The following is a 17,652-nucleotide window of genomic DNA, read 5'->3' on the forward strand; positions in this document are numbered from 1 at the left end:
GAAAGTGAAGAATTTTGAAGTTTTGTTCTTTGCCACCTGCAATGATTGCGAACACTAAGTTTCAGTGAACCCAACTCTTCTCACTACGGTGAACACCAGTTACAACCGGCAATGTGAGAACGGCACTTCAAACTACAGCAATACAGCTTTCAAGGACTGCCAATGCAAACCTCCAGCAATGACCATCTGCAACGCCTGACTGGTTGTTCGTGCAACAGTATTGACCATCCAAGACTCCAGACCTGCTCTTCTGGCTACAGCAGCAACAATCCGCAATGTTCCCCCTGCTCCTCGCGGCCTCTCCATCACCAACGGAACTCTTAATTGCCTAACTTTGAGAAGGTTACTTTTTCAGCTGACTAACTCAGTCCCTGTATCTGGACCGTGTTTCATCTCGGTCAGCCTAACCATTTGACTTTCTCCCAGTCTAGCTCGACCGGGGCCTGTCTTACTAAAAGGGCACACTTTTGCATCTTTAGGCAGGTGCGATGGGTGCAAACAGTAAAGGTTAGCCCTATTATGAAAGATGCGCTGCCCTCAGGGCAGCCTCAAGCTTGCGTTGTCCCCAGTGAAAAATGGCTCTGTGTTTCTCTGTACCTGCACTTTCACAAGGGATTAGAGATCATCTGGCAGGCAGGTGCAATGAGTTATTGCACCCGCCTGCAGGGGGATGTCTTGTCTTTCAGCTCTCGAGAGGGCTGCCCTCAGGTGACGCAATGACCTTGCCCCCCCTGATTGTGGCACACTTTCAGTGGGCCTCCTAAGGGCATGTTTGCTTCTGCTCTCACACCGATAGTAAAGCATGGGTGCAGAAGCAAAATGATTCTCTCATTTGTATGGTGCCACACCCCCATGCAAACAAGGGAACGCCCTTTCCCGATTACTCTGGCGCTACATGTGCGCTAGCGCTATCTGTATTACAGAAGTGGCGGCACAAGATTAAGTAATACCAAAGTGCCCTGGGGGCACGCATAGTGGCTGTACATGCCTGTTGCGCTCCCGTGCACTTTCTGTAATATCGCCCCAGATTACTTCTAGTGGCACTTGTAGCTTTTAGTCTCTATCAACTTAAATCTTTAAAAGTGAATCTCTCTGGTTCTACTGATAGGATGTTTGTCATTCTGGTGTTGTTTTAATCATTTTAATTTACTCTGTTTTTCTAACTGGGTTGGGATTTTTCTTGTGTTGTGTTTTCACTTTATTACTGTTTGTGTGCTGCCGAAATACTTTACACAGTTAGCGGACTAGTTTTGAGCCAAGCTACCAGAGAGTTGAGCACAGGTTAATTTAGTGACAATTGTGGTTCACCCTGACAAGGATTTTGATTGTTTCCTGAGTGGGGCTTCCACTGCCCTCAAGCAATAACCCCTTTCCTTACATTGGTGGCGAAGTAAATGGCTACCAGCAGTAAGAGCAGGAGTGGTACTCCATTCTCAAAATCTTTCCAGTGCTTTAGGCAGTGGCCCTGTGGTCCATGACAAAATGAGTTTTCTCATGGTACCACTTTTAATCCGGCTTGAACTAGCATCTCCTGAGCCACTTTGACTCACTTCAGTCAACCTCATTTAATAATCAGTTTGTTTTCTGGACTGCCAGGTGAAAACCTGGGGAAATGCAACATCATGTTCTGAACCTTTTTAATTCAGCGGGTAAAGCCAGCTGAACATCATGACATCCATCTCCTTGTTAAACGGAGACTGCATTGTTTTTAAGTACAATAACATTTGAAAGCCGAATTTATTTAATGCATCTTTAATCTATATATACTTACTTCCTTTATGCATCTATATACCTTCAATGTACTTGTACAATAGTTTTATATATTTATTACTTTTTTGCTCATTCAGCATATCCAATACACTTCCTATTTCTCACCCTATACCTCTCACAATTTATTCTCCACCGCAACTCTCTGACTCATCTCAATGCCATGTACTTGGATCTATATATGTATTACTTTTATGCTCATTCAGAATATCCAAAGCACTTCCCTATTTCTCACCCCATTCCTCTCTCAATATATCCTCTTCCTCTACTCTCTGACTCATCTCAAACATATCTCTACTACTCTTAACAATGCACTACCCTATTTCTCACCCTATACCTCTATCAATATCTTTAATCTACATATACTTACTTCCTTTATGCATCTATATATTTTACATGTACTTATGGATTTATATATTTATTACTTTTCTTCTAATTCAGCATATCCAATGCACTACCCTATTTCTCACCCTTTACCTCTATCAATATATCCTATACCTCCACTCTCTCATTCATCCCAAACCCCATACAACTATTATGAACACCAAAATAACCCTTTCTAGACTCTTCCCTACTCTATACCTCCTTGCATCATCTCCTACCTCTTTTACTATACCGATCCCACAAAACAAGCCATTCTAAACCCTTCCCTCTGACTCTTCCCCTCCACATCCAATTTACTCATCCCATGCCTCTTCCTACTGCTATGACCTCCAAAACAAACAAAAGAAAATATATAAAAATAAGGAAAAAAAGTCTGAATCCTTCCCTCGTCTATCCCTCCACTATCCTTTTCAATCCAAATAACAGACTAACATGTCCGCTCATATTTCACTATACTAATCCTTTATAGGTTACAGAGTAGTGAGATGCTCCCTGAAAAAGCGCTTCAACACCTATCGGGGTAACAAGCGCTATATAAATGAAAACCTTTTTCCCTCTTCAATCCCTCCACTATCCTTCTCAATTCAAATAACTGACTAATATCCACCACTCAAATTACTTTCATATTTCACTATACTAATTCACCACTAATCCCTTATGGGTTCTGGAGTAGCATGCTGCTCGCCAAAACAGTGCTTCAAAACCCCATCAGGGGTAAGAAGCGCTTTATAGGTGCAAACTTTTTTCCCTTTTCTATCCTTCTTCTATCCTTCTGAATCCAAATAACCGACCGACATACCCACCACTCAAGTTACTTTCATATTTCACCATACCAAATCAACATTAATCCTTTATGGGTTCTGGAGTAGCATGCTACTCACGGAAAAAGCTCTTCCACACCTCTTATGGGGTAGTAAGCGCTATATAAATGCAATTACAATACAATGAAATACAATACAATGACTATGAATTACCATGACGGTAATGAGTCTAATGTTCCCTTTTTTTTTTTGCTGTTTTATACAGAGCGGCATCGACAGAAAGCTAATTGGAGTGCTTTACTTGAGTACCAGTTACATTACACAAGGACACATAATTTTTTTTGTAGGCACGGGGTGATTCCGTGATTTGTCCAGATTCACAGGATGTTGAGCCGATGCTGAGATTTGAACTTGGTTCCCCAGTGCCAAAGACGGCAGCTCTGGCCTGTTACTCCACAACCTCTCCCTCTGTCTATCCTTTCTCACTCTCTGCTGCCATTGTATCCTTGGCTCCTCAGACTGGTGCTTCGAGGCAGCCAGCAGGCAGTGTTCGAAGGTACTTAGAAAGTAACTTGAGAGGTCTTTCATGCTGCACCATAGCCTCGTGCCCTGTGATGTTGGCCAGCACACGGCCAAACATTCAAGTAAGCACTTTGATAAATACGAGCAGACGATATCTGCTAAAGGTAACCTGATTTGTGGCTTAAGTACTTTTTTTTCTTAATGAAATGTGTAATTCTAAGCTGTGTATTGTCTTTCACCCTCCCTGTAGATTTTGCAGATCAATCTGACGATGACCAGGTTAATGTACTAGGATTCCACTTCCTTGCTGGTGGTAAAGTCACTCTTCTTGCTTCGAAAACATCGCGTAAGTAAAATCAATAGTACTTTTTGCTAAGTGATCTGTTCGAAAACCTATAAGTTATATTGAATCCCCAGACTACGCACACGGTGAAGCAATTAAAGACGCAGTAGTTTCGTGTTCAGATAATCAAGGGAAATAAATGCTGCTAAATACCAATTGGAACCTTTTAAAAATGGTAAATGCATGTTTACTCCTTGTTGTATGGTTGAACTCTTCTTCTCCCCGGAAATGTGGGATTTATGAATATTCTGGACACTAGAAACTGACATTTATTAGCTTTCTGTGATAGGAGAGGATCCCAACTCTCTTTTAATGCATTTTGTTTTACCATTAAGTCATCAAATATAATTCAACATATGTCGGCGGAACCAGTTTAATATTCTAATATAAATTTCCGCTTATCATTGTCTAATGCTTAGGCACCTTAAGGAAATACAATCCTAAGCCTACTCTCTCTCCCTTTCTGCCAGTAATTGACAGCTACCACCTGATCCGCCTTCCTTGTCACAGTTTTCACTTTTAGCTAGTGCCTCATCACGGAGACAGGTCTACCTGCCGCCTAAATAGAACTTGTTGTATTGGTAGCATATTGAGATTATGCACACTAGGACACTCGTTGTTCTGGCCAGACTCTGAACAGGAAGCAGGAAATATTCGGGGAGGTGTTAGGATGTGGTTAATGTGCAGTATGATGTAATGCGCAGAGTGTGAGTGTATGCTGAAGAATGACCACAGCTCCCTTGCTGCATAATTTATCTGCATGCTTCTGGACTGGGGAAGACACTACAGCTGGTGATAAGTAGGGGATACGTGCCCGAGAAGACAAGACTGCTTTCCCTGAGAGTTTGCAACAACACAGCAAACTGCTTGTGCATGCCGCATGCACCAAGAATTGATGCAGAGTGGTTTGTGATTGGCACATGTGGAGTCAAAGCCCTGCTCCATCCCGTACACAGCCGCAGAAGAGATCGAAGGCCCTGCAGAGGAATATATTCACAAAGCTCGCCAAAACCGCGGATGAGGTGGTCGACAGAGAAGCTGCACCATGCCCAAATTCAAAGCAATTATTCAGATTGAGCAAGAAATAATGATCACGTGATCAAGGTACGAGAAACAGAAAACTTACTCACCATCAGGGGTGATTGAAGCATGCTTTGAAGGCAACTTCTGCTTGCAGGAGTTGTCGGAGCCAGCATGCCTCGTGATTGTGTGACCAGTACGTGCTAGGTACACACAGCAGACATGGTGAGACAAAGCTGATTAACTACAGAGTTTAGAAAAAGTGTATTCAGGGACATAATAGGATGTTATATTTGTTAAGCACTGTTTATCCAAAGCTGTGGGAGAGGTATGTGGTCAGTTGATTAGTCAAACCAAGGAATTCATGTTGGATCCATAGAGGGCCCTTCAGAAGCGAGCTTGGTTTGGGATGGAATGAATGAGATGTAATGCAATTAATGAGTTCCTTATTAAAGGCCTGTCAGATGTAGAATTATGATTCATACCTACATGGGAGGAGTCTGAATTTTCCCTTTTGATGATCAATTTCTCTGAAAATCCCTGGATTTGGGTAGCTTTTATCCCACAGACTAACAAATATTCCATATACATTTCTAGCCTAACCAATATTGGCCACAATGGGTGCTATATGCAGAATATTAGACAACACAGTTAATGCCTGACAACTCCAGTCTGAAAAATTGTAATATCAAGTGACTGTCTTAGAATGCATGGCCCAGCCCTTCAGCTTCCATAAAAAAATAATCTGAATAATTTAACTGAAAGGTTTGCAGTAACTAATCTTTTCGAGATGCTTACTCGCTGATAATGAACAAATTAAATACACTATTAGATATACATGAAACAATGATGCAGGACATACCTGTATTGTCATTCTCTTTGAGACACCTAAATTAAGGCAGTGAGATCCCAATGTCACTTTCCTTTTGGGGGAGAGGAAGTGCAGACAAAAATACGTATGTTTTCCCTCTCATTAATGAGTAGAAGATCTTAGTTTTGTGCTCTATGATGGGAGGAAATTGTTGCTTCTTCCTTGGAGCAGTTTTCCCACAGGGTAATCTCATGGAAAGAGGCAGGTGCAATAAAAAAAAAATCTGTAAAGCGGAGCAATGTTTACATTATATTCAGACTCTTGAGGTCCCTTTTGCGGTTCAGGGAAGAATTTGCCCACTTTTTGATATCAAAAAGCTGCGTAGGGATTATGGAAATGTGGCTGGGGAGCCTAGTGTAAAAATTCAGTTGGAAGGTTTCTCCAGTCTTGGTGGGATTCCAGGCTTGTTTTCCCTTTCTTGCTCAGCTTCCCAATCCTTTATTTTGCAGTTTTCAGAGAAACCTTGATCCAACATTAGGTGACTGTGACAAATGAACCGTCAGTAATGGAAGCTTGTAATACCCTAGGTAAGTCGGGCAGTACTCACCCTTCAAAGGTTTTTGGCACCTAGCCCTTGGTTAAGTCAAGTAGTTTTTTACATTGCCATACAAACACTTAGTGTTGTTCATCAAGGGGATAGATTTGTAGGATATTCAATTGAGTGAACACAGCTTCTGGGAACAATTAAACAACCATTTGACCTTTGACGACATGAGCATTCAAGTTTTGGGGCTGGCATCAATGCAGAGAGAAATCCAAATATTCATCCGCCATAGGCCTCTCATCAGCAAGATAGGTTTATAATTGAGCCTGCTAAGATAGATCTTTCAAAGAGGAACAATCAGAAAATCCAAAACCGACAACTTTACCATATTACCCTCTCCAGACTTAATGGTGACAGGAATAACTATTCACCTTCTCCCCCTTTTTTGATACAGAACTTCGATTAGAGGATCACTTACCCCAAGTATGAGATCAACATCTGTTGATTACTAAAACATTACCATCCTGACACACATTTGTTTCTCATTGAAATTTCACATTTTGTACATCTTGAAACTGTTAAGGGCATAACCTGTATTTTTGCATCTTGCTTCCAATGATGTTAACTCAGCAGCCTTTAGGCAAAATATATTCTGTTCTCAGATACAGTTGTTCTTCTCAGATAGAATTGTTCATTGTGACCTGGATGACTGAAACCAAAGCTAGTCAAATTTTAGCCCATCAGGATCTGTTTGCCTTCTGGAGGAATAGGATTCAGAAACAGTGCTAGCTCTCCTATCCACAAATTTCAGTGCTAAAAAACAGAAAGATTGGTAACCTGTGCTCTGCCACAAGTGGTATTCTGCTTCATCAGATTTGGCCATATAGTATGCTAAAGGTTAGGAGGTGACCCTTGAATAGCAGTTAGGGAATTTGTAGGTGATGCGGAGCCCAATCTCGCGGCATTTCAGCAGGCTTTGTAGACATACATCTAATATGAAACCATCTGCATCTAGTAAGGTTTAGCAGGGTGTGTGGTAGGGACAGCAGTGTTGCAGGCCTGGAACCTATCTCTAATCCTAGTCTTTTTTGAGTATCATCAGATAACTAGTTTCAAAACAACCTGGGCGACAATGCAGCATCCTTTAGATGAATGTACTTATTGTTCCATTCAAGCCAAAAGAGAAATCAGAGACCATCCCAAAGGGGGCTTGATCGGATGAATGTTCCACAGATTAAGGTTATGCACATTTTCCGGCGTGAAGCTTAGTTGACAAAATAATTAAGCCACCGTGAGCTGAGTTGTTCTTATTAATCTATATTTTCCCTCTAGCCGTAGGCAGAAATCTGAACTACTATTTGCAGCAAATTTTCCGTTGTCTTCCATGATACTCACACAATATTTAAATTTATATCTCCTAGAAGTTAAAATGAGAGTGGAAATCGATAAGATAATGGATGAGTTTGGTAATGTCCTAGTGTTGCCTATCTTTGCATAAACATTTGAAGTAACTGAGAAAAATTGCTTAATCTCTTAGAAAGTTAACGTTATACATTAAAGAGGCAGTGATTGTGTTTATCACACAATCTGTGCAGCTGTAAAGTGGTGAAGAATACACCATTTACTTATTTTACTGAATAAAGAGATGGACAAGATCTCTTCACCGCCAATACTTAAGAATAGCCATGTTAAAAAAATGGTGCAATGCCAGATCACTGCATGACATACAATATACCAACTGCTCCCATGCAGGATCAGCGCTATTGTAGTACAGATTTTTTTTGATCTCATTATTACATCGAAAATCTAAATTTAGACACAACATAGGATTCTGAGTGGGCAAATGCCAGAGCAAGCATATATATTATCCCTTGCATTATTCCACCATCACAGTGTAAGTGAGGAGTGGTTAAATCAAAGATAGTGGAATAGTTTCAAGAGTGAAAAACCTTTTAGACAAAGGGATATGTAGTAAATTGGCTGAGGGATGCCAGCCTTGAAACAAGGGGGCATGTCTACCAGTATTCAGAGCAAATTTTGTAGTCACCATGGCATTCACTAGGACCTCTGAGGCCTTCACGATTGCCATTATTTTGACTTCTCTTAATGACATAATCTACTCTTTTCTGGATGGCAACGTGAATATTTTGATTTGCTAGTGGATCTGAATCCTAATGTGTCTTCATGTTTTTGGACAGGAACACTTATTCAAATGTATTAAGGGTTTCATGTTCAGCAGTCATATTCTGGTTTAAAACTTGCGATTCTCCCAGGATTAATACTTGTACTCAGTATGGTCCAATGATCCTTTTACACTATTGATGTGTCCAAAACTTCTCCTGGGATGTCTTAAGCTCTTTTTGTTCGATCACTTCCATGTGAGTACCATTATCCTATCACTGTCACACACTGACTTGAACTCCTCCGAGGACCCATCAGCGAAAACCTTTTTTACACAATTTATTTATTGAAATTATTTAACAAAAAGGAACAGAATAATAACAACCCAAAACAGAGAGCACAATTATCATGCTCATTGCTGATAGTAAACCTCACCTGCATTCAGCCACAGGCATCAACAGTTGTCCAGGTGCACCCAGACAACCCATGAATAGTGTTCTCAGCAGCACAGATATACTCAGAACCAGATAACTTCAGACAGAGTCAGGTACACATGGCAAGGCCTTCAGACTCAAGAGCTGAGTCCGCACGCAGCAAAAGATACACCTGGATGAGGACCCAGATATCCTTGTGCATGGATTGAGCAGACATGTGTTTCCAGGACCATCAACTTGTTCATTGCAATACATTAAATCTTTCTGCCAGCCCTCAAATCTTTGCCGTCATGGTGGGGGTGGGGGAGGGCGTGCTGGCGAGGGCGGTGGTAGGGAGAAGCCATGTCTTTAATGGACCACCACAAGTCTCTTTGCCAACAATATGGCCAGGGCAGTGTACTTCTTAACAATGACAGCAATGTATTTAACATATCCGAGGAGAGCTGAAACAAGGGTGTTCTGCACAGAAGCATCCATCATGTCGGTTATAGCCCTGAATACCTCAACCCAATAACAGTAATTTGTGAGCACCGCTGTGCCAAATGTAAGAAGCCTGCATTAACAAGCCTTGCATCTGCTAAAGTTAGATTTGCCCATGAGGCCCAATTTATAGAACATTGTAAGAGTGCGATATATCCTATGTAGGGATTTAATGTATATCAGTCTCAGCTTGTTGTTCTCGGAGAGAGCCCCAGTCATTAAACAGAATTTCCATTGCTAATCTAGTTCTCTGGATCACTTCTCCTTTGCTGTAGGGATGTAAAGTGGAGCTCCCGCCTGTGATGAGCTATACAACTGGGATACTAAGCAACGGGGTGATGCAGTGTCGCAAGGGTAACAGTGTGTGAGAAGGAAAGGTAAGAGGGGTTTGGAGGTTCGACAAGATTCATGGAGTGTAAAGAGCAAAAACACATTGAGTGGATTGTAGTCAGGGCTCTCTTGGATAGTAGACAATGGGAGAAAGCCATCAACTAGATGCAAGTGTCCTAGAACAAGGGAAGATAGGGATTTTCGATGGGTGGCATTCCAGAAACGTATAACTGATCAACATGGGCCCGGTACAAAAGCAGGTCCGGTTCGGGCACTTGATGGAAAAAGTAGTACTTAGTGCAGTGAGGTATACTACATCCGCCTCAATAGAATTATGTGGCTGAATCATGTGTGGTGAGAACAAGGAGTGATGAGTGAGCCTGAGGGTATAAATAGTTACATTTGAGATCTGAAACCACTAGGTCCCTGTGATCAAAGTGAGTGTCAATATTTCCCAAGTTAAACATGGTTGCTTGGCTGCCCGAGCAAATTTGATCATGCAGTACATAAGTCTTTTGAAGAAGTGCTGGGCAAGAGGTATAGGGATATTCATGAATAAATACCTAAATCGTGGCAGGACAAGCATCTTGGCAGTCTACCAGCCAGGGACTGGAGCAGCTTTATCCAGCTGCCAATCTGATCCTCCAGCTTTTCAACAGTGGTTCCATAGTTCTCCCACAGAGCCATTTGAATATCTCTGCTAAATTAGATTCTGAGATATTAGACTGATGCATCACACCAGTTCAACAGGTATTCAAGGGAGCACACTGGTGGAGACAGTGTGAGAGGGAAAATAACGGTTGTCGTCCAGTTGAATGATAAGCTGGACAGATATTCAAATCTAAGAAACTCTTGAATAATTAGTCTGATGTTAGTTGCAGGATCTCAGTGACATCTTCGGCTTACAAAGATGAAGTGAGTCGCCAGGCTGTGAAACTGAGGCCCCTATGTGAGTTATGTTGCTGTAATCTGGCAGCCAAAGGTTCCATTGCAACTGCAAATAATATAAGGTAGAGTGGGCATACTTTCTGGTACCCCTGGATATAGAAATAAAGTCTGATATTAATCCATTCTGTCTGATATACTCTGCAGATTTGTTATACAATAATTGGACCCATCTAATGAAATTCGCACAAAATCAGAGTTGCTGTAATACAGAAAGATACATCCACTCCTGTGACTCAAATTACTTAGTGGCATCTAGGAAAACATTTGCAGCATTCAGTTTGGGATCTAGGTGTGTGCCTGGATATGAACCCCAAATGATCTGGTCTTAACAGATTTGGGAAAAAAGGCAATATTAGTTTAGTAAGTATTTTGTTATCAATGTTTAGCATCGAGAGCATGGGGTAGAAGTTGAAAAGCTCAACTGCTTTGCCTAGTTTCATGATGGTGAAGATTAAAACCTAACAGAGCAAAGGCAGGAGGGTACCTGTTTAGTCTGGACTCCTCATACAAGGCATGTATGTCGAGAGCAAGTATCAGGATGAACTCAGCTGGTAGCCCATCTGCCCTGGGGGCTTTAGCACTTGGCAGGTTGGGGATAATTTCCTTACTTCTCTTAGCCAAGCAGGCTCAATCGTATCAAGGAATGACGTGATGTCTGCACTAGAAGGAGATGTTTTAGATTGATATATAAAAAGACATACATTTGTAGAATGGTATCCATTTCATATATGGTGAAGTCATCTTTGCAATCTATTTGAATATCTGAGCTGACTTCAGGTTTGTTGAGTAGCCGATGAAGTGAACAGCTTGGTCTCTCGCCCTAATTGTGGCTTCCTTGCTAAGGTAGCTGAGTTCCATGTCTGATGGCTCCCTGTTTACAACCTCCCTGTATTCTTTGAGCTTAGACTGAAGGCCTGATTTAGATCTTGGTGGCACTACTGCCCAGTCCGCCCACCATATTTAGATGTTGCCGCAATAGCCAGGAGACTGCCACTGCGAAGGTCTTCTCTGCTGGCGAACAGTTCTCCATCACTGTCATGCTGGCGAGATTACACTAAGCTGATCTAGATGTTCCCATTGTGCTGGTGGTTGTCCTAGTGGCGGAGTCCTGATAGAGTGAGGCCATGATGGTGTGGAGACCGGTAAATACTATTTCTTTTCTTCTGTCAAAATGCACATGTAGGTAATGTGTACTGTCCATTTTGTAACATTGCATTGCGCACCAACAAAATTCCGCCTTAGATTCCAGTAACAATTGGATGGCTGAGCGTCATGGTCAAGTAGGAGTAACCAAGCTAATAACAGGAAAGGGGGAACACCAAAGAGGGGGGAATCCCCCTTTCAGAACTAAAACCCTCATGCACCCAGCGAGCTAGGTGTCATGCTTCATCATTTGGGTCATGGTCAAGTACCAGCAGCCCAGAAAGGACTTGGACAATGGCGTTCAAGATGGATTCGATGGTGGGACCCCTAAAAAGTGAGTTTTCACCTCTTTTTCATTGATTCCGCCAACTCACGCTTGGAGGTTTCCCTGCCACAGTTGCCTCGACAGAAAGGCACATTGTAATCTGGACGGCAGGAATCTTGGCGGCAATCCCTCCAACAGCACTTTCTGCCTCTGATCAAAGCGGGAGAAAGATTCTATCAGAAGCAGCAGAACTGAAGCGTCTTCCCTCTAGTGACCAGCCAACGTTTAAATCAAGTTGGCGGACCGTCTAGTCAGCGGGCTGGAAGACCACCCAAAAAGCGACTGCAAACCCAGTCCCACCAAGGTCTAAACCAGGCCCTGTATGGTTGACAGGATATCTACATCCCTTGTAGAGCAGTTTTGTGTCTCAAGATGGAAAAGCTCTATTTCTAAGTGTGCAATGTGACTGCAGATCGTTTTCTGTATCCCTGCTTCTTTGGACAGACCGATGCCCCTAATTACAAACTTGGGGGCCTCACATAGAATACTGGGACTAATGACAGAGTTTTTGTGAGTGCGAAGTAGTCTTGTATGGCTGAACAAATGTCATCCTTAAATATGGGCTCTAATAGAGCCTTGGGGTGCAGCCTCCAATTCAATCCCTGATGTTGCACTTCAGGGAAGGGCACTTTAAGTAGAAACGGGGCATAATCTGACATTGTCCAAAGCATATGTACGACCTGTGTAGTATAAGCCTTGGCATCTTTATTGACCAACCAGTAGTCAAGCTTTGACTAGCAATTATGTGCAGAGGGTGTGCAAGTACCTTCCAGAGCCTTGGGATGCCTAATGTGCCAAATGTCAACTAGTGCATGCTAAGTCATAATGCCACTTTGATGGGATGCAGCTTTAGGATGAGGGCACTGTACCGCCCCTGACCTATCAAGGAAAGAGTCTATAACAACATTGAAATCCCCTCCTCCAAATGATCACCCTAGGGTTGAATTGCATCATTGTCACCCATAAGTGTTGGAAGAATTTGGGGCAATCAGCATTTCAAACGTAAATGCAGATGATCAATAAAAAACCTGCATCTCAAACTATCATGTAATATAATGAACCTGCCTTCAGGATCACATCTAAATTTGTGCAGAAGTAGGTACACATCTTTTTTTAAAGTAATAGCAAAGCTTCTGGCATACGAAGAACAAGAGGCATCAGCTTTGACATTAAGCCATCTCGCATGGAGTTGTGAAGTCGTGAAGTTGTTCACCTGGGTCTCTTGGAGTAGACAAGTGTCAACCCTGTTCCTATTTAAGTATGCTAACACTGGGTGAGCCTTGCAGGACTCATTCATACTACATAAATTCCAAGTTAATAGCTTATGGGGACGTGTAGCTAGCATGGGACTGGTAGTGTGTTCATGGCAGCTAGGTTGGTCTAGGGTATGCATGGGACATACAATTTCAACTTCATGGTAATATCAGCCGAAGGCACCTAGCGCTGTTGGTGCACTCTGTGTGTCAAACAAATTGAGCTCACTATACATGCATCTCCTCACCCACTCTGATAAACCCAAAATATCATAAATAGTACACAATCTCTCGCATCCCTCCCCCAAACCGCAGATAAGGAAAGAACATATATAGTAATCAAAGTGCAACATAATCCTAATTAACCAGTGCAGGAGTACCCAAAAAACAAACAATATTACCCATGTGGTTATGAAGATCATATTCAAGGATAATTCTTTAGGTGGTCAAGTAGTAGGGTTCAACCCATTCTGGAGAGAGCAGGAGGCTGAGATAACAATCAATGACGATGTGGTAAGGAAGAAACAGGTTTTTGCATGGGCATACTGGGTGGCAGGTAAGTATCTACTTGGTAGAGGCATTCACTGTTGCTGATTGCAAAATCAACAGTTGATGGACAGAATGCAGAACAATGTCATACATTCACCCCAGTACAGAGATCTGGGCCTAAATCCATCGTTTTGTTGTTCACTATGCCATTCCAGTTTGAACCCAGCCATATGCAAATAAGTCTTGACTCTGTGCCTCATGGGAACAGTCCAGCCCGAACTGCCAAGCCAGGTTCTCCCTGGACTGAAAACAAGCATACTTGGACCAGTTTCGGGGTTTCACCCCTGTTCAGCCAGGATAGCTTGATTCCAGTGGCACGGAGAGCACGGGGCCCACGTCTCGGCATACTCGTCCCACTCGGAGTGATAAATGCAAAAACAACAGTTGATGGACAGAATGCAGAACAATGTCATACATTCACCCCAGTACAGAAATATTGCAGGCGCACTAGCCTCTCCAGTGGGCAGGTCTTCATTATGGCGGCAAAGTGAGTGCCAAAGATTTATGCTAGGAATTTGGTGGCCTGCTTGGGACTGGTGAGCATTGAGCACATGATGCTTGCCTTTGACTGTGACCCTCCACTTAGATGGATACAGTGGAGTGTATGTGAGCATTCTGAAAGGATCTTTTGATGAAGAGGTATTCAGGCCTAGCTGCGTGGTCTACTGCAGTAATATCAGGATAGATAGAAATAGCATTCCCCTGATACTGAAGATCTCTCTTTTCATGAGACAGACGAATGAACTAGGTCATAGTCCTTGAAATTGAGCAGCCGGGCTAATACTGAGCGAGCAGTTCACCAGGTGGGGGATGCGACCTTGGGGATAGTGCACTTTGTCAGTTCAAAATATAGGGGAAAATGCTGCATCATTAAATACAGTGTTCAGTAGGCAACAATATGTAGACTTCCACTCTATTCATGGCAGCTTTTTGAGGGACTCCCAATATGCAAAAGTTGTGGCATGAATGGGCCTCAAGACCTTCATTCTATGCCTAGTTTACAACCAATTATTTTCAAGGCGGGATTTTTCTCCTCTCTGCTCCTGAGTGAATCTTGAGAATCTGAAACATACTGCTTCAGTTGGTCAATTCGATCATCATGTTTGTCATTCTATTTCACTGGTCGGTTAGTTTGACAATCTTGAAGTTGATGATCACAAATCTCTGCTTCACGTCACGTAGCAGAGCATTGAGTGGTTTGAAGTGTCTGATCCGAGCATGTGTCTTTGTCAGGCTTGGTCATCTTCACGTTGTGCCTCCTGACCAGTATATGTGGCAGAATGTTCGTTCTCAAATGCTAGGTTTGGCTGCCTGTGGTCCTGTTTGCTCATGTATGTGACGCAGGTAGTCTCCATGAGAGTGGCAGCAGAGTCCAGGCAGTAGTCCGCACTCTATGCTGACTTTTTCACCTTCAGCGATCAAGTAGGCATTTTCACTTTCATCCAGCCATACATAATTGATAGGGGTGTGGGGCAGAGACTGGTGCAAAGGCAGTAGCGGCTTCTGGCGATGCAGCGCGCTCAGCGGAATTCATTTTATTGATTTAATTGTCAACTTGCCTGCATTCATCCGTATTCAGGTGTTTACTACCCCCCACCCTGCCCCTCCTCACTCACTGCCCGGTAGCACTCCCACTAGGATCCGCTACTGTGCAGAGGGGACCAGGAGAGTTGAGGTGCTACAATAAGAGCAGCGCACCACTCACAACGTGGGAGCTAGGTGGAACCAGTTAGTCAACAGTCAGGTTTGAGAGGAAAGTGACTTAGAAGGTTGGTAAGGGTGTATTGCAGCAGACAGCTGCCGAACCTCAGTAGACCACACTCAGACAGCCATTCATGGGGAAGTGTGCCCAGCATCCTGCCTCGACGCCACACGGCTAAACTAAGCCCCATCTGAGACACACAGTCACACATCCCCAGTGCACCAGTCACTCCCCCAAACACCAGGATCCTCAGCTGACACTTATCATAGGATGTCTTGCCTGGGTATGGTACTGCCCCATACCTAGTGTCAAGGCCAGGCCAGGCCTCAGAGAGATCTCCCGAGTGCACTTCATAGTCAACAAAGTAAGCACCCTCATACACCGCTCATCACCTTCCATTGTCTAAACTGTGGATTTCAAGCTCCAAAGTATGATCCTTCATGAGAATAAATGTTGGCTAGTTGTCCCGGCAGACAGAGTCTCACAAAGGTGCGCTCATTTTTTTGCCCTGCTCTTTGGCACCCCATCCCACCCCTGCCGGTCACCAGCTAAAACTTTATTGGCAATGCTGTTTTTTATTTACTATATTGACATTTTGGGAAGTGAATCCAAAGAATCATTTAAGGCTTTGCATCCTTTGAAAATACACTTTGCATTATGTTTATCTCTGTAGCCCATTCAAAGCATGTACGTTTGTGAGAGCATCATTTGAAAATGTCAACAACTTACTGCTGTTTTGGGATTTGGTTAAATCAGATTCTTAAATGACTGGGTCATGTTCAGAAGATTCACATAAGGTTTTCCATAAATTATGGGGTCCCGGTGATGAGTTATCCTTGAGGCCACATCAGCACCAAATATTTCTAGTTTTCCTTGCTCAATATGCGTACTACCAGATTACTATATTTTAAAGATTGAGCTGCAGAAAGATTGTAGCCAAATTGACTGCCACAATATCGTGAAGGTGAGCATTTTTATGTAAGTATAGCTTTACTATTATTCCACATTGATATACCTTAAAATATATATCTATTTGTCTATCTATCTATCTATCTATCTATCTATCTATCTATCTTTAGAAAATGCCACTTTTAGCGTAGTCGCCCCATTTTTTTTTTTTTTGCTCGCTGGTTTTGCTGTTTTTTTAACTATTCCCACTGGGGTACCTCTGTCCAGTGCACAGTGTATGGGCTGTGACTCCCACAATGTTGAAACATTGGATAATCCCCAAAACGCGTATTTAACTTTCAGGTCTGGCCATAATATATGATGCAGAAAAATTCACAAGTGGCATAGAACGTTAAATGTCACCTGGACTGCACTTAGACTGTGCACTGGGATAGTTTGTTGCAAAAGGTGGAAGGTTTGCCCGTGGGAACTGTTTTCTCATTCATTAGGGAGTTTCCACAAGTCACTCCTGCCCACTGGTTAGTAAATTCTAACAAAGTGGCACCTCATCCACAGCTCATCAGAACTCATCTGAACCTGCGGATGAAAAGAAGAGGACTGGACTTGCTATCTGTGACCTATGTTTAGACCTGAAGGGATGGAGCTGTTACCACTTGTAACCAGGACTGAGAAATAGATTCCAAGGGTCAGTTGACTGACTTCCTGTGTAGCTACAGGGACTCAACACACTGCAAGGCTCTTTATCCTTAAGTGACCAGTTGACCAGTTACAGCTGGATCTCAACTGGTCCTTGCTGGTCACCTTTACTGGGCTTAGTCCTAGCCTCTAAGTGCTGTCCCTGAGGTCCTTGAAGCCTTATCGGTTTCCAAGAGGAACTGCTCCTCAAAGCCTGAATTTGGAAATCCACGACCTCCGGAGCTTCAACTGAGCCTTGTGGCAAAGGTATCTGATTATGAAAAGTCTTTGCCAGATGGATCTTCAGGCTGCCCGCTTGGATATTTTTGAAGTACGAAAAAAGAGCTACGTCTGTTGGTAGAAATCTTGATGAAAGATTCAAAAAAGCCAATAGTTTCAGCAGGACCTCAGCCCACTACTATCTGACTTTGAGAGGACTTTGCCAGATACAGCCTTCAACCCTGGCTCGCTGGAGGATATTGACTTCCATAAAAAGGAGTGAGTCCATTGGAAACAACTTTGGCAAGGATGACCTTCTTTGTGTGTCCGACCCAGACTCATTCACTTCGGTCTGAACTAATGCCGAAGTCCCTGTCAACAGGAAACAGTGATCAGTGAACATTTTTTCTTG

At 42.9% G+C, this 17,652-nt stretch overlaps 1 protein-coding gene across 4 annotated transcripts in view; it reads left to right on the forward strand.

The window, feature by feature from the left end:
- Positions 1-17,652, forward strand: part of BBS9 (Bardet-Biedl syndrome 9) — a 2,055,975-nt gene that overhangs the window by 1,053,076 nt on the left and 985,247 nt on the right. For all 4 annotated transcript variants that reach the window (XM_086964810.1, XM_086964812.1, XM_086964809.1 and 1 more), the window contains one exon: positions 3,685-3,780. In XM_086964810.1, the coding sequence (XP_086820936.1) occupies positions 3,685-3,780 (96 nt within the window). The remainder of the gene's footprint in view (positions 1-3,684; positions 3,781-17,652) is intronic.

Source organism: Lissotriton vulgaris, chromosome 4_1 (genome assembly GCF_964263255.1).
Source record: "Lissotriton vulgaris chromosome 4_1, aLisVul1.2, whole genome shotgun sequence".
NCBI classification, from domain to species: Eukaryota; Metazoa; Chordata; class Amphibia; order Caudata; family Salamandridae; genus Lissotriton; species Lissotriton vulgaris.